This window comes from Grammomys surdaster, unplaced genomic scaffold, assembly GCF_004785775.1.
Source record: "Grammomys surdaster isolate TR1022 unplaced genomic scaffold, NIH_TR_1.0 126048, whole genome shotgun sequence".
NCBI classification, from domain to species: Eukaryota; Metazoa; Chordata; class Mammalia; order Rodentia; family Muridae; genus Grammomys; species Grammomys surdaster.
In genome coordinates, this window is record NW_021620860.1 from 1,256,592 (window position 1) to 1,273,792 (window position 17,201).

General features: G+C 51.4%; 2 protein-coding genes across 4 annotated transcripts in view; one reads left to right on the forward strand and one right to left on the reverse strand.

The window, feature by feature from the left end:
* Positions 1-7,855, forward strand: part of Ikzf3 (IKAROS family zinc finger 3) — an 88,319-nt gene extending 80,464 nt beyond the window's left edge. For both annotated transcript variants that reach the window (XM_028755194.1, XM_028755195.1), the window contains one exon: positions 1,198-7,855. In XM_028755194.1, coding sequence (XP_028611027.1) covers positions 1,198-1,901 — 704 coding nt within the window. In that variant the 3' untranslated portion in view covers positions 1,902-7,855. The remainder of the gene's footprint in view (positions 1-1,197) is intronic.
* A 6,798-nt stretch (positions 7,856-14,653) lies between these two features.
* The window catches only part of Grb7 (growth factor receptor bound protein 7), an 8,567-nt gene continuing 6,019 nt past the window's right edge, over positions 14,654-17,201 (reverse strand). For both annotated transcript variants that reach the window (XM_028755200.1, XM_028755198.1), the window contains 8 exons: positions 16,698-16,808; positions 16,393-16,491; positions 16,130-16,210; positions 15,919-16,035; positions 15,739-15,799; positions 15,531-15,618; positions 15,330-15,423; positions 14,654-15,162 (listed from right to left, as the gene is read on the reverse strand). In XM_028755200.1, coding sequence (XP_028611033.1) covers positions 15,016-15,162; positions 15,330-15,423; positions 15,531-15,618; positions 15,739-15,799; positions 15,919-16,035; positions 16,130-16,210; positions 16,393-16,491; positions 16,698-16,808 — 798 coding nt within the window. In that variant the 3' untranslated portion in view covers positions 14,654-15,015. The remainder of the gene's footprint in view (positions 15,163-15,329; positions 15,424-15,530; positions 15,619-15,738; positions 15,800-15,918; positions 16,036-16,129; positions 16,211-16,392; positions 16,492-16,697; positions 16,809-17,201) is intronic.

Below are 17,201 nucleotides of genomic sequence, written 5' to 3' on the forward strand. Positions count from 1 at the left end.
GAAGGAAGGAAGGAAGGAAGGAAGGAAGGAAGGAAGGAAGGAAGGAAGGAAAAAGGAGATGCCAGCATGTGCCAGGTGCTGTGTATGTGCCTCCCCCTGTTGTGAGTGCCTTCCAATGACACCATGAGGAGTTACTGTGTTCATTTCACACAGGGTCACACAACTAGTAGCCAACCAGAATCAAATCAGCCCAAACAAGTCCATGTGGCTGAAGCCAATCTCACCCACCACTGCTACCCCTGTGTGTGGGCATTACAGTGTGGACATTACAGCCCTCTGCCTGCCCCTGTCTTTCAGCCATCATCTCTTCTCCTCCCTCAGACAGAGCAATCCAGGTTCTCCCAGTTCATCGAGACCCTTCTCAAGAGTTATATTTCTCCAAGAATTTATTTCTTTTTCTTGATATCCCCTTAATGTTGCAATATACAGTTCGTACCAAACAGCCTCGCTTTGCCTATGTAACACCTTACAACTCTCACACTCATACACTTTTAACAGAAGACAAGGTCCTCCCCTGATTCAAATATCCAATGGGGCATTTAGAATAAAATCGTAGGCCTCCATAGATGGGCGTCCCTCCTGCGATGGCCCGCTGTAGCTTGTCTCCAGTTCTATGCCTGAAGCTCTTGTTTCTGCTCTGCAAGAGTAGAGGCCACTCAAGAACTGATCCCTCTGACCCCAGTGTTTTCTTCTGGTGCCATAAATAAATTAGGATTAGGAGACAGCCAGAGCAAGCTACAGGCTGCAAGCTACTGCGGCTGATCACAGACAACCCTGTTCTTTGCAGTACCCGTTACAGTGGAATAGCATTTAGGATAGTGCCAGCACTTTGAGAGTGTACACAGTCGTAGAGCAGAGTGTGCAGGCTCCCGACAGGCCACCCACCCCCAGCCAGTCCCTCTGTCTTTGCTTCTTGTGCCCACCCCCTTCCTGCAGTGGGCACACCTCACTACATGGACCCACCTGATGACATCTCTGTCCCTCTCCTTTATCCACTGGCTTAAAATTTGACAAGTCAACCATATACAGCACTCCCAACTATGTGACTGATGTACCCCCTGAGACTCCTCGTGGATGAGTGCCAGTGAGCAGAAGCCGCAGCTTACCCTTCCCCTCTTCTGGAGGACTCTGGGAAACAACTTTCCCCACTCTGCCTCCTGCTGTTTCTTCTGTAACCTCCCCTCCCTCCTGTTCCAGGTGAGAAACGTCACTGCTTTGATGCCAACTACAATCCCGGCTACATGTACGAAAAGGAGAATGAGATGATGCAGACCCGGATGATGGACCAGGCCATCAATAACGCCATCAGCTATCTCGGGGCTGAAGCCCTTCGCCCCTTAGTCCAGACTCCACCTGCTCCCACCTCTGAGATGGTCCCGGTCATCAGCAGTGTGTACCCCATAGCACTTACTAGGGCCGATGTGCCCAATGGGGCCCCACAGGAGCTGGAAAAGAAACGGATCCTCCTGCCAGAGAAGATCTTGCCTTCTGAGCGAGGTCTGTCCCCCAATAACAGTGCCCAGGACTCCACAGACACTGACAGCAACCACGAGGATCGCCAGAATCACATCTACCAGCAAAGCCACATGGTCCTCCCCCAGGCCCGCAACGGGATGCCACTCCTGAAGGAGGTCCCTCGCTCTTTTGAACTCCTCAAGCCCCCTGCCATCTGCCTGAGGGACTCCATCAAAGTGATCAACAAAGAAGGGGAGGTGATGGATGTGTTCCGCTGTGACCACTGCCATGTCCTCTTCCTAGATTATGTGATGTTCACCATCCACATGGGTTGCCATGGTTTCCGTGACCCCTTTGAGTGTAACATGTGTGGCTATCGAAGCCACGATCGCTACGAATTCTCCTCTCACATTGCCAGAGGAGAGCACAGAGCCATGTTGAAGTGAGCATCGTCTCTAAGCTCACGTCGAAGTGTCAACATTGTTTTTAAAAGCTGATGATAGCCTTATCCAGTAGACTGAACCCAAACCCACAATCCCGCCCAGCTATGTTAGCTCTCAGTCATGTCCGCATGAGCAGTCAGGGAAATACTGTCTTCATTCAGAAACTGTTTGCAGAGCTATCATGTTCCTTTGTGAACTCTTCCTTTCCCATCAGTTGAATTTGATGGGATTTAAAAGCCAAAGAAGTATCTGGTTCATTATCTTTTGTAGCAGTCAACAGCCATCCACTGGCGCTCCTGGCCAGTTGGAACAATCCTCCGTGGGCTGCAGGAGTCATTCACTGTAATACAGCATCCATATGTGGGAAAGCCTTTTGATCCGATGCCCAGATCCACACAGCGGAAGAGCTGACCACCTGCCCTTGCCCTTGGGCACCAACGCAAGGCAGAAGGCTTAGCATGTAGTCCCCCTCCCTTCACGTTCTAGCAGTGAGGAAGAGGTGGCCCTACAGTAAGGACCTGCTGCCAGTGATGGAAGACCCTATTCTTGGAGCATCAATCCACTTCCTGTCACACAGGCAAAACAAAACTGAAGCCATCTGAGGACCCTTCTGCTTTACCTGCTGTCCCATGGGAGAACCTCAGACGATCTGGCCTGCGCCAGAACCTTGATCCTCCTGCCTCAGTCTGGAGGAAAATTCTACTCCAGGAGAACCAATGCTTTTAAATATTGTGTATCTTTGAAACCGCAGAGTCATCCACTGAGAGGTGATATTTGTCTCCTTTGATTGAGGTTGGTAGAGCAAGTGGGGGCATAGTTTAGGGGTACAGTGCCTGCCAAGTTCAACCCCTATACCAGGGGACAAAGGGGAAAGAAAGAAGGAATATGAAGGAAAGAAAGACGGGCAGAGCAGAGTGTGTGAGGACATAGCTGGTTGGCAGTTCTTGTCATCTCTGTGGAGTACTGGCTGAAAACCCAAAGAATATTTGAAAGTGATTTTAGGCAAAAGAGCCAGATGTGCTGCTTCATCCCCCTCCCCCACCCCACAGGCGTGAGATCAGGGATAGAACCACGGTTGTTTCCTCAGGACAGGGTGACATCACACTCTCCTGGGTTAGACATGCGTGGCTTTTACTTTATTTTTCTATTTTTAAAACAGGGTTTCTTGCTGCCCCGACAAGCCTCCAGCTCACTACTAGCTGAGGCTAGCCAGCACTCTGATCCTCCTGCCTCAGCCTAGGGAGTGCTGGGGTCAGAGGGCGATCACCATCATGGTGTTGGGCTTCTGTTGTCCTAAATAGGAGTTGCTGCATCTCACTGAGAGTCTTGGAAGGCTCTGATCTTGTTCTGTAGATGGACCAGGCAGTCACCTTTGACACACAGGCACCAGGACATCAAGATTCTTGTAAAAATGTGCCGTAAAATGAGCACTGGACTAGAGGCCACAGAACATGTTTGCCTGCCCTTGTTTGCTACTAACTAGTTAACTCTAAAAGCTACATTTTCTCAACCATAGAATAAGAGTTGGGTCCAGAGCCTCCTGATGGTCCCTTCAGCTTTGATATGATTAGACAATAACCACAGGTGGTTTTTGTTTTTTGTTTTTAATTTCTTGATGTGTGGGCATTAAGCAGCCCTGCACATGAGAATGTGTTTCATATTTCTTTGATGTGAAAATGTAGCTGTGTTAAGTTTTTCCTTCAGCCAGTGAGTCATGACCATGAAGGAAATGGTGGAGGGGGACCGAGAACAGGAAGGGTTTTGATCATGCCGTTGTGTACACATGAGCTGGCATCTCCAGCTCCTTGCCAGGGCCCTTTTCTTCCTTTCTTTTTAGAAGAACGTGTGTTAAGGAAAATGAATTCTGCTTACAGGGACAGCTTCATGGAGCCTATTTACAAATTAAGAGCTAGCTTTCATGAGCATTTCTGCCAGAGCCAAGAATCCCAAACTCCTGGTATATTAGCATTTTCCTACTAAAGGACTTGTGGATTCTGCTCTCACTCAATTCATTTATGCGATGCCAGTAATTAAAACGTTCCACCCCAAACACACAAATGGCTTAGCCTGCTTTGTAGCATGGTGTCTGTCTCAAGGTAAAGGCGGGGGATGGGGATGGGGCATATGAAATTCCATGGCAACAGTCCCATGTATCTGAGGCCTCAGCTTAAGGGCCAGGTGTCTTCATCACATCTCTGCATCTCAGCAGAATCGGATCTGAGCCGTTCCACATTGCTCATGCCCACCGTGAAAGAGGACCTGCCTATTCTATGCTTGAGATATCTCACATCCTGTTGTCTTGAGGGAGTTCAAAGAGAGAGTGTTGGGAAACAGGGACTAGAAAGAAGAGATGCAGAAATGGGCGTTTCCATCAGAGTACTGCTGAAATCTGCTGCAGGGAGCAGGCACACACACACACACACACACACACACACACACACACACAGTCATCTTAAGATGGTGGACGGTGGACTACCATTCTACCAGCCCAGACACCTCTACAAATCAGACTCTGTCTGCTCTATGACTGGGCTTGCTGGATTGCATCCCTCTCCTGAGACTCCTTTTCTAAGCGATGTGCACACAGAGCCTTGACCTTCACAGAAGCTTCTGGAGCCTCGTAGGAGTCTCAACTCCTAGGGCCTGCTGGAGCTTGAAGATCTGGCAGTTAAGCCTAGTGGGGTGCCGTGTTTGGTGTCGTGGTTAGCACTGCCTGTGCATGTGATACTTGCACTGCCTAGGGGCCCCCCCGATGGAGGTGGGAGCTGAGATGAGAGAGGGTAGATTTGCATCCTCCATGGGGCTGGGAAGTCCTGGGGTAGCTTCAGCTTCCTCATATAGACGCCTTTGCCATGAGCCCTGTGGATCTTGCCTTCCTTTTCACCAGCCCTCTTATAAGCAGACTTTCACCACACACCATAGGGGTGGGGGCTGGGGGCTGCGATTTGGGGACCAATCAAAACCACAAGAAGTTCCATTGCAGCCAAGGTGACAGAGTTGGGGTGAAGGTGGGAGAAGGGTAGAAATGGCTCCCCGAGTGCTCCTTACGGTGTTCTGAAGGGCTGCACAGAGCTGAGCAGATGTGGCTGTCCCACGGCTGCTCAACATTACCACCAGAAGAGGGAAAAGGCCACAGATCTTCATAAGCTTCAAGTCATTCCCCCAAAGAAACAGTGCCCTGGCAATGACAAGCCAGCTAGCCTTCTCTCTGCTGCCCAGCCTCAGCCCTTCCTGACTTCACTTCTGAATTCACCCACGGCGGAATTCCATCGTGTGTGTACTTACCACTCTGGTTAATCCATCATCCATATTCACACACACACACACACACACACACTCATGCCCCACGCCAGAAAGACACACACCACACAGACACATAGACACATACACACCATACACACACACACACCACATACCACGCCACATAGATGCACACCACATAAATACACACACACACCACACACACACACCACACCACCACCAACGAAGAAAATGGCCCCAGGTGTCTTTCGCAAAGAGCAATATTTTAAAACATAAAATCTTAATTTAAATATATAACTAACAAATGTCACATTGACATAAAAGTTTTCCAGGAAGGTCTACATTACTCTCCTCCTCAGCTTCTTTGTGCCCTTGCTGAATGTGAAGGTTGTTACACTTTAGGGGGAAAGCCTTCCTTCCAGGCTGGGGTGTAGCTCAGGACAAGAATGTTCACCCAGCACCAGCATGAGAGAGGCCCTGGTTTCCAAACCTGGCTGGAAGAGAAAGAGATAGATAAATGATAGAAGATAGATAGATAGATGGATGGATGGATGGATGGATGGATGGATGGATTTTGAAACATACCCCAGGGCAGGCAGGAAGACTATGGAGACAAAGTTGGTCCATGGTCCTCCCTGTAAGGTACACTCCACTGAAAGGTATGCTGGTTTCTAGTAAGGCTTGGGAAACTCTGTGACAGTTCAGGCTTGTGAAACAGCTTGGGCATCTTTGAAGATGCAGAAGCCTTGAATTAAGACTTCTGCAGTAAGGAAGAAAAAAGAGTGGATTTTTACCTGAAAATCAGTACCAAGAGCTTTGGTGGAAGAGAATATATATTGTCACATTTCAAAGGCTAACAATGCTACGTCATGCAAAGGGTTGTTTAGGTTACTTTAAGAAACAGTGATTCTGGGCATCACGATTGGAGAATCTACATTCTTTATCTGAAACCAAAAGCTGAATCTGGGCCACAGTAGGACTGTTCTCTAAGAAGGCAGGACTGAGCTGCCATGGAAATGGTCAGTAAGGACAGAGTTGGGGGGTCACAGGTTTTTTTGTTTGTTTCTTTGTTTTTTGGGGTTTTGAGACAGGGTTTCTCTGTGTATCTCTGGCTGTCCTGGAACTCACTCTGTAAACCAGGCTGGCCTCGAACTCAGAAATCCACCTGCCTCTGCCTCCCAAGTGCTGGGATTAAAGGCGTGCGCCACCACTGCCCGGCAGGGACCACAGTTTCTAAGGACAAGGGACTTGGAAGAACCTAGAAGGCAAGTGTGGGCTTTTACCCAGAGTGAGCTCAGAGTGTAATGGAAGTCTTCGTCTCTTGCCTTACCTAAGCGGTGACCTCCATAACCCACCAAGCCATCAACATGCTAACTAGGTGTTTTTACTGTGAAGAAGCTGGATGTACTGTCCCCTAAGCATTCCGACGGGAGACCATCTGATCCATTGATACCAATTGGTTGTTATCTGAGACTGGAGCATTCATGCTTTGATTTAAGATGAAAGTCATAATATTATCTTCCTTCCAGAGCGTTGTGGTTTGCTGTAGTCTTGTGTGTAAAGTTGCTTCGGGGGAAGGGATGTTACACTGCAATTATACATTTTCTACTGTAGATCCGGCATCTGGTTCAAAGGTTATGAAAAGGGTCAGGATCTCAGTAGGGCCAGTGGCATTGCAGATGGAGGCTGCCTAACTAGCAGTTTCTTAGTGTTGTGTGGCATACAGCTAACGAATACGCTGGACCTTGGAGCCACTGTGAGTGAGCCACATAAACCCTTTCGTGGCCTTTCGCCAAGACAGTAGAATAGCTTTGCACCCTCCATGTCTGTGAGACCAGAGCCATCAGCCCTCACAGTCTTCCTAGAGGGTCCCCACCCTCCATCACTCTAGGGAGCCCATTCCTGAGAGCCCAGAGCATTGTAGCCCCACTGGGCTCCCTGCCTTTCTCCAGCACAATCCTGTTTCTTTGCCTCCCAAAAAAAAGACACACACACTTTAACATGTTAGGGAAACAGAGCAGCCATCAAAAATGACTGGTGTGGCCGCCAGTGACTCATCAATAGGAGGCCTTTCCAGGCTCACTGGCAAGGCCCTTCCTGCTTGGCCTGCCTCTGTGGAGTCACAGAAACCAAATTACTGTGGGTTGTGAAGAACTAGCAGGTCATTTTAAAGGCAGACATAACTTCACCCAGACTGTGGTTTTTAGCTGCTCAATCGGTGAGCCCCTGGGGGAAGGATCATTTTGGCTACTGGAAAAAACCATAGCTTATTTTTAATTTCTGGTTGTCAAAGTCACCACACGTGTGGTCTGTGGATGACCCTCATCTGCAGAGTTGATGAGAGAAGAACAAAAGGTGGGTTGGAGCTCAGGGGACCCTTACCTAGAAGTTCCCACAAGGCCTTACCATCAGCCTCCTCCCTGCCTGGGTTTCTCAGAAACATCCCCTGCAGTGTATCTGTCTTCCCTCCTCTGGATCCTGAATCCCAGCATCTGGAGCCTCGTACAATAACTCCCCACCCCATAATGTCTGCCCGAAGCTCACTTTGAGTGAAGTCCTTGCTAATCTCCCAGAACATGAGAACTGCATCTCCTGTATGAAGCAGCCTTCTGGTATTGTCAAGTCTTCTTTACTGTGTTTGATTTTTTTTTTACACTGATAAATAGATAAATAAAATCCTGGTGTGTTTAAAATTTGTCCTGTTACATGCTTATCATTTGTCATGGCTCCCACCAGAACATCGAGGGAATTCATTCTGCCCTGAGGAATAGCTCCATAATTTTGTCTTGGCTTTTTCTTAAAGTCCAAGTATCAAAATCAGTGGAATTACCACAGAAGTCTCAGCCTAGCCACACTGCTGAGCCTGCTATGGTGCACTACTGGTCTCTGAAGCCATAGCAGAGTTCTGGATCCACACATCCCTTTAAAACTCACGAGGGGTTCCCATGGACAGGGGTCTAGACAGAACAGGAGCAACACCCCCAGAACAGTCTTCCCGATTCACATTGCTTCACGTTGCTCCCCTCCAACAAAGGACCTTTGAGATAGCCACGTAGGTCTTGGCTTTTCTCAACTGAGGATCTCTGCAACAGTGAGAAACTCAGGGTTGCAGTCATTAAAACACAGCCAAGTTATATACAGTCTGTAGATACCTGGGGAGCCAAACTTCAGGTGAAGTGTGTCATGGGAGACTCCTCAAAGAATGATACATCCTTGTCTTATTATCTGGGGTTTACTCCAAGACAACTGGAGGGGTATGATTGGTCTAGCCTTCTGCCAAGCTCATGCAAACTCGCTCAAAGGCATGTAGAACCTAGGCCCACGGATCACACATGGCCAAAGATAACCGTGACTGCAGCCCAACACACAAGTCATCAACTTAAACATGAAGGTTGTGCAGTTTTTCTTGTGCAGTTCTTGGATGGGAACTCTGTAGATGATACCATCCTGTCACGATGTCAAAAGGTTGGACAGACATGTCTGCCTCGGGGCTTCTGCAATTTGGATTTAGCAAGCTCAGTCCTAAGCAGGCTGCTGGTGGGGTCCTCCTCAACAGCTCTACTGCAGCAGTATAGGCCTGCCTTTTGCTTTGAAGAATTCCAGCAAATCCTCCCAGCGCAGACGGGAATGGAGAGCAACCTAGCCTTGTGTTTTAGAGTAAATCCCTTAAAAGTAGCTTGCCCCTAGTCATAAGTCAGACATCTATGTGGACTTCCCCAAGGCCACTCCCTCCCAAGCAGAAACAGCTGGAGAGGAAGAAGGGGAGACCCAGAGGTCTTGAACCCTTTGCAAGGAGATGTGGGAGGGGCATTTCTCTCCAGCCTAAGGACATTAATTTCCTAGCTCCAGTGACCAGTGTTGCCTTAGAGGGGTGATGAGCCCAGCAAGAGAGGCCACCCCACACCTGCAGACTTCCCCACCCCCAACACCACTGCTCACACACCCCAGGCCACCTGCAAGGTTGAAGGACCCAAACCTCCACCTGCAAGCAACTGCCACCTGAGGGTAGGGAGGCAAAGGACCAAGTCCATTTCCCTCCAACTCATCCTTAAAAATCCCAGGGCATTAGAGACCAGAACTCCAGAGTACCAGGAACGGCCTGAGGAAGGTTGTAAAGTGGGCTGGTTCACCCAGGCCCTAAATTCGGCCCCTGGCGCATTCCCAGGCGGACGGTTGTTTGCATAAAAGCCAAAAGCCACTGCACCTGGGCTGGGGAGGCCCTCTAGGGAGGTGCTCCTTGGCTTAGGGGAAAGGGGGGAAGGAAGGTGTCATGGAAAGTCCCTGAAGGACACGGGTGTTGAGTTTGCTGCGGTTTTGTTTTTTAACTCTGTCTTGACCTGTGAAGTCTGCAGCTGCCTCCCTGCCCCCAAACAACAGAGCTTCCCCCATAAGTAACAAGCACAAGGAAAAAGATCTCCGATGGAAAGAACGGAGGTTACAGTGCTTGTGAGTGATGTAACCTGCCACCACCACCACCCTCTACCCAGGAGTGAGGGGGCAGGAAGCCCCAGAATCTTTTTCCCATCAACCCCACCACCACCCCTCTGCGCCCCCCCCCCCCCCGCCTGAAGAGCAGCCTAGTCAAATAAACCACAGGCCTGGATGGGAACGGGGGGGGGGGGGGGCAGGTGCTACCTCCTCCCCCAACTTTGTCCCACCACCAACTCAAGCCCCATCCCACCCCCACTGGAATGACATTCTCAGCCTTTCTTGCGGGAGTTCCTGTGTGTGTTTGGGGGAGGGAGGATCTCAGCAAAGCTCAGGACAACTTGGTGCTGGGTACTCATATTCTGGGTCTCAGCCTCACGACTCTCTGCGTGACTTCACGTGCTTCCCTTTCTGGACCTTAATTTTCCCTGGAGTCGTGAATCTTTTGGACTCTGAGTTCAACTTCACCTCCATTGCTTTAGTAGACTCGAAACCTGTCCTCTAACAACAAAAACAAACCCAGGGAGAGAGAATCCCCTTCCTTTCGCTACACTTCAGGGCTCCTAGGGTGTGGGCACAGGAGGTGACATTCTCCCAAGAGTTACTTTCTCAACTGTTTGTGAGATTCTGGGACAAGAAGTAAGGGACAGAGAGGTCCCAGGCTCCTCCTGTCTCTTCATCTATGGGAAACAATGGATGTGGGGGCTGGGGTGCTCTACACCCTTCTCAGGGTGGATACCGATTCCCGGGGTCAGGGAACCTAGGAGAGACAACGCTGTAAGTGCTCCGGAGAGGTGAAGGGGTGAGGCGCAAGGTGGGAGTCAAGGGGGTGAGGGAAGGGGCAGCCACATTTCTGAGAAACAGCCAGGCGTTCCAGCAGCCAGCGGATTAACCCCGAGCCTGCGGCTTCACAGTTCTCCCCTCCTGCCGCCCACGCCGCCCGGCGCCTCTCGGGGGTCTGCAGCCTCGACGGGGCGGTGGCCGCTGCGGACACGCAACAGATCTGGGGACAGCGGAATGGAGCCTAGGGGCGGAAGGTAAGCGCAGGAAGGCGTGGGTCGCATGACACCCCAGGGGTCCCGAGCGCCAGACCCCGCCTGCCCGCAGGTACCGCCCTTGCCCTCCACACCCAAGTCCTCCTCTCCCAGCCCCAGCAAAGCGGGATCCAGAAGTGAAACCGCCGGGGTCACAGCCCAGCGCCGCGCCCCGCCCTTCCGGGCACTGCTGCAAGGTAGGAGCTCCCCGCGCCCCGGAGCGCGGCTTTGAAACGGGGGAGGGGCAGGGGAAGAGCGCCCGAACCAACTGGGGAACCTCGGGAGGCGACGCCCGTAGTTCCGGGAATGGCCGCTGGGTGGCACTGCAGCCGCGTAGCTGGACTCACTCGGGCCCCGGGGGGGCCGGCGGGGCGCGGGGGACGCGCGGAGCGCCAACACGAGGTCGATGCGCGCACTTGCTAGCACGGCGGTGCGCGCGGAAAGATTCGAAATGTGATGTCGCTCCAGACGCTCGGAAGGGTCTGGGGACCGACGGCGCGTATTTGAGTTCTCTTCCTGCAATGTTCAAAGACAGTCAGGTTGTCAGCAATTGCGTCGTCGTGCGGGCCAAGTTGGCCGCAGGAGGGCAGCCGTGGACGCCGGATCACCTTGCACACATTTGTGTAGGTGGGACTCTGGCGTGCATGCGCTCTCCAACTCCAACCTGGTCTCACCAGTCTGGAGCCTCTCTTTATTCACTAAACCCGCTCCAGGTCCTTTCACTTCCCCGTCGTCTCGTGGGTGGGGTTGGGGGGGGTGGAGAATACCAAGTTCATCTCTTAGATGTGTGGGCTTGGGTGGCTCCACAGCTTGGGAGGAGGGAACCCAAAACTGTAAAATCTGTATAAAACTGATGACTTTAACAGAGCGGGGTAGACCAGAGTTGGTGAAGGTTGAAGATGATGGAATCCTATGGGGAAAGTAGGAAGGTACCCAGCAGAATGAGGGGGTTCTACCGTGTACTGGAAGAAGTGGCTCAGGCCTTAGAAACTGGCAGGTTAAAGGATGCACAAGCCTTCCATAATCACACGTGCATGGTGTGTCCACATTTCACTACCACACAGCTTTCCCTGAACGCCAATGCCAAGGCCCATTTCCAACCACTGATACCCTGCCCACTGAGCCACTTTGCAAGCCCTCAAAACGATTTCATTTATTTATTTATTTATTTATTTATTTAGAGGGAAGGTCATAAGCCATGGGTCTCTCCTCCCACCAGGTGGTAGATGCCATCCCTCATGGCTCTTAGCCCCCAGTTCCTCCCCCAGGGCTGGAAAGGATGGTGTCTACCGTCTGCAGCCTGGGCTGGCTGTTTCTAACTTTCTTTGTAACCCCAGGTGGGTCACTCGATCTGACGCTCAGTTTCCTATGCGTAAAGTGGAAGGCCTGTCGATCTCAGAGACTGTGATTGGCTGGGTAACACAGAAGGGGCGTGCTCCCCTGCCCAGTAACTCAGGTGCTGAGGAGATGCTGGGTTTTCTTTGGGGACAGACTGACTCTTCAGACATGCTTAAAGGGTGGCTCATTTTAGTTCCTTTTCTGGGACCTTGGCGAGAATACAACTGGGCATCCATGAGCAGTGCAGACTCCCAATTCCAAGCCTGAGCACCAGCCAGTGAAAGAGCCAGTTCCGGGGGCGGGCCGTGGTAGGTCTTTGCAGAAAAGCACTAAGATCTGCAGCTGGCCCAGTATTTGGGCTTCAGACAGCCCTGCAGGGGAGGTCCCAGCAGGCACACTGGAGTGTTAAAGGGTCTCTTTGCCTCTGTTTGTCAGGCCTGGCTCCAAGCTCCCCAACCTGGCATTAGCCAAGCATGGGTTGTCTTCATCCTCATTGGCCCAATGCTTGCTGAAGTTGACCCAAGTGCTTCTTGAAGTGGCTGGACCTTTGAGGTCACCTCAAAACAGCCTAACTGCTGAGACCCAGGCTACAGAGGAAAGTCTTTTCAGAAAGGACTGCCCTGAAGCTGAGGGGTCCCACCTGGAAGTCAGCTGCCCAGACGGGACACCCAGGACCTGGTTCTCCTGCTGTCCTGGCCTCCCTGTTCATGGTAGAGCTAGGATTTAAATGGACAGTGCTGTGGCTGGCAGGGCCACTTTGTTTACCTACTGCTTAGTCGGTCTTAGAGGTTTGGAAAGGATCTCTGTTCTATTTTTTTAAAGTTGTAAACATTTTCAAAAGTATCCAGGGGATCAACAAACCTGGATCTTTTTAAACATGAAGCTGAGCTGGACATGGTGACACATGCTTTTAATCCCAGCACTGGGGATTGGAGATGGAGGATGGGGGGTGGGGAGGATAAGGGGTGTGTGCCAGAGAGGCAGGGGGATGTCTGTGAGTTCCAAGCTGGCCAGCCTTGTCTACGTAGCAAATTGCAGCCCAACCAGGAATACACAGTGAGGCTCTCTTAGGAAGATCAAGCCATCATGTCATTTCCCTGTAATATTTAGTGAACCTTTCCCTTCTGCTTGACCCCCCCTTCCCCAAACCCCTTCCCCACACCCCTCTGCTGGGTGCTTTGTATGTTTGTTGAGATAGTCTCACCAAGTAACTCAGGCTTGCCTGGAACCTTTGAGTGCTGGCATTACAAAGTTTACATCTCATAAGCCTTTTCAAGGGGGAGAGGGGTAGAACTCTCACTGGTGGTGGTGGAACAAGCTTCTGATCCCAGCACTTGGGAAGCAGAGGCAGGCAAATCTCTGTGAGTTCGAGGCCAGCCTGGTCTACAGAGCAAGTTAATGACAACCAGAGATAAACAGAGAAACCCTGTATCAGAAAATTTTAAAAATTACAAAATCCTAACATGCCATTACCATATGCTAAACATGTAAGCATATCCCTTAAGATTGTGAGAGAGTGTCCCCCAGTTACTCGTGAATGTATTTTTACAGTGAGTGTGTCATTTGGTTGTCATGTCTAAATTTCTTTCATTTCTGTCATTGAAATAGAAACTGAGCTAGCCATTTTGTTTCCCAGTCCAGATTTTGGTAACTGTCCCCACATGTCAACTCATGTGTTCCACTAGCCCTTGTACTTCTGGGAAACTAGTTTGATGGAATCATAGTCAAGTTTGATTTTTTTTTTTTCAAAATAAAATCTGCTTAGGGTTCACATTCTGTAAGACACATCTTTACAACGGAAGCAGGAGGTGCGGGTGTCGCTGGACGTACTTATTATAAGGCTCTTGTTGGAGCCTGGCTTAGCAGTGGGCACGCTTGCACGTCACAAAACTCAGTCTGGAAGTTGAAGGATGGGTTGGAGACAGAAGACAGACTCAGGGCTGCGTCTTCATTCCCTTCCAGGCTTTCTGAGTGAGGGAGACTATAGGGATAGAAAGCAGATCTGGGGACTGCAGAGAGGGAGAAGAGGTTGGTAGAAGACAGAGGCGAGAAGGAAGTGAGATCACTCACCCCCCTGTGGTGTTCATCTGTCTGTCCACCAACTAGTCCAAGACTTGCTGCTGACTCATCTTGCTTTGGTTTGTGGGGAGAAGGGAGGTGGTGAGGCAGGGTCTCCTATAGCCCAGGCTGGCCCTGAACTCTTCTTCCTGCAGCTGCTGCCCAAGTGCTGAGATTCTAGTCATGCATCATAGTCCCCACGCTCAGTTAGATCTAGCTCCCTCAGGGCTAAAGAGATGGCTCACCGGTTAAAGGCATGTACCACTCCAGTGGAAGACCTGAGTTTGGTTCCCAACGTCCACATCAGCACACAGCTGACTGTAACTACAGCTCGGAGGGATCCAGCGCCCCCTTCTGGCCTTCATCAGCAATTGCATGCACTCATGCACATACTCATATTCCATATACAGAATTTTAAAAGTTTAAAAAAAAATGAAAGAAAAGCACCGTCCATTGTGCAGTGTCCATTCATCCATTTAACTGGCACTGACTGATGCCTCAGGCTGCACCAGGATACCTGCTAGGATTTGGAAGCTCTCAGGCAGCTAACACCGCCTTTGTCCTCAGGGTGTATTATGGTTGACCAAGTCACCTCGACTGTTCTCTTGTCAGTTCTTGCCAGACAGGACTCATGAGTGTATCAAAAAATAATCTTTATTGTCACTCGTATAAAATAGAGCAGATCAACTGGCCTCTCAGTCTGTACAGAGTGTGGGTGGGGCATGAGACCACCTGGGCTGCCCCTACACCTCTCATAATGCTCCTCACTGGAACAGTGCCTCAGGAGCTTACCAAGGGGACAGGACCACAATGCCTCCCTTGGGGACAGGAGTCAGGGATGGACAGGGTTGGGGGATGTTTCATTGCCTGAGGGAGGTAAAAAAAATGGGAGAAAAGTGGTGGGAGCTCTTCAACTGTTTACCACCCCACCCACCTGCACCGACTCCACTGAACAGAAGGGCAGAGGCAACTCCATGGCTGTAATAGCCCGTGCGGCCTCAGAGGGCCACACGGGCACAGCAGTGGCGCAGCAGGCAGGGCAGGATGCCTCGGTTCAGCTGGTGGAACTCCACCAGCTGCAGCAGGTCTGTGAAACGGGTCTGGCCGTCATCCATGCTGAAGTAAAGGCAGCCTTCGTCTTCACTCTGTGGTGTGGCCAGAAGGCAAGTCAGGGAGCAGTCCCGGGCAGAGGAGCAGCCCGTGGGGCCAGCAATCAGCTCCCATTTCTTGTACAGGGAGGTGCATAGTGGGGCTTCAAGTCCGGTATCCCCGGCCTACAAGAACTCGCATTAATTGTAGGGGAGTTACTCACTGGCAAAATGAGATAATGCTTCACTTTCTGCAGATGGCACAAGGACAGAACAAAGCCCTGTGGGTTCCGCTGGCTCTCTCGGACCAGGAACACACTTTGGGAAGACAAAGCAGTATTATCAGGGATTCCCGATTGCAGCTGCTCTAGGGTATTGCTGGTCCCCAGGTCTGTTACCTAGCCCAGCCCAGTCCAGCCCCTTACCCATCCACCAGGCCTTGCTGTCCAATTAGCCGCTGGCTCTCCTCCCGGGAGATGCGTCCATGAAACCAGGGCTGGGTGCGATGGATGGCTAGGGTCAGAGGGAAGAGAGATGCTGATCATTCAGGGAAGAGAACCCCCAACCTACCCCAGCCAAGACTGCTCAGAGTAGCAATGCAGTCCAGCCTAGGGATGCTAGACCATCACCCACCTGCGCTGAGGCTCGACCCGGAGCATGGGGTGGGCAGGCTGAGACGGTGGTTTGTCTTCTTCTGCAATGGGGAACATGGAGGTCAGGGTGCCCTTGGTATCCACTGCCTCCCCAAACCCTCCCCCGACTCCATGAAAGCCCGCTGGGAGCCAGTGCAGTATAGATAGGTGAAACTCTTACCCTCCAGTGCTGGGCCTCCTCCATGGCAGCGCTCAGAGCTTCCCGGGGGTTCTCAATGACACGCCCAGCATGGCCAGAGAAGTCCATAGCCACCAGGGTATTATCTGATACACTCCTCTGGAGAGAGAACAGAATGAGGAGGGGAGGGGTCAGAACAGCTGCCCTGAGCCTGCATGCCCACCCCTCCCATACCCCAGAATAGTACACTCACCAAGGGTGGAGACCCCAAATAGGACAGGCGCAGGTGACGAGACTGGGCCTGCTGATAATTCTTATATAGCTGTACCCCGTACTGGAGACAGGGGGGAAAAGAGGGTTTGAGGTTGTGAGAACCTAGGCTGAGCCTGCCCTTCCTGGTGGGGATTCTGAGATAGCTGGGCTGTGATGACCTCTTCGCTGGGAAGACATCTGACGGCAGAGCTATGTCGTCTCCACCAGGCAGGGCCAGCCCCACTGCCATTCCAGTGGTCTCACCTTGAAAAGCCGGAAGGCGGCCAGCCAGCAGGTCCGGCTCTGCTCATCCTCGCTGCAGAAGATGTGGAGCCCCTTGTGGCCATTTCGAAGCTTGTTGGGCTGGGGAGAGGAAGCGGACCGTCCCCCGTATGACTCTGTGCTCAGATGCCATAGGGCAGCGAAGGACTCAAGGACTATCCAAAAGTTCAGGTATAGGGAGAAGAGGTTGGGTCCCTCAATGTGGAACTCAGAAGACACAGGTAGGACACTGAAACTTAGGCAGCCCTCACCCCCCAGCCCAGCGCAGCCCAGTCTGCAGCCCTCACCTTGACACAAAAGCCGAAGTCGGTGGGCATCCCATACAGCTTGCGGCCCTGGGTCACCACATAGACATTAGACTCATTCACGTCCGCCACGTACTGTAGGTGTCTGGGATCCTAGGCAGCATGAGAAAGTAGGACTTGGTACAGGTAGATCCTGTCTCCATGATGGTGTCCCACCAGGTAAGGAGATTTTAGGACCAGAGAGAGGCAGGGAACTATCCATGGTCACACAGCCAACAGAAGCTGAGGTGACTCAGCTAGTAAAGAGCCCCAGAACCCACCTAAAGAGCCGGACGTAAAGTTGTACATCTAATCCCAGTGTGAGGAACAAGAGGGTTCTCAGGTAGCCCAGCCTAATCCATGAGTCCTAGGTCCCAGTAGGGACCCTGACTTAAAAATCAAGATAGACAGTTCCTAAGATCCACCTAGGCCGACTGCTGACATTCGTGTATACACAAACACACACAGAGAGACACAGAGACACACACACAGACATATACACACACA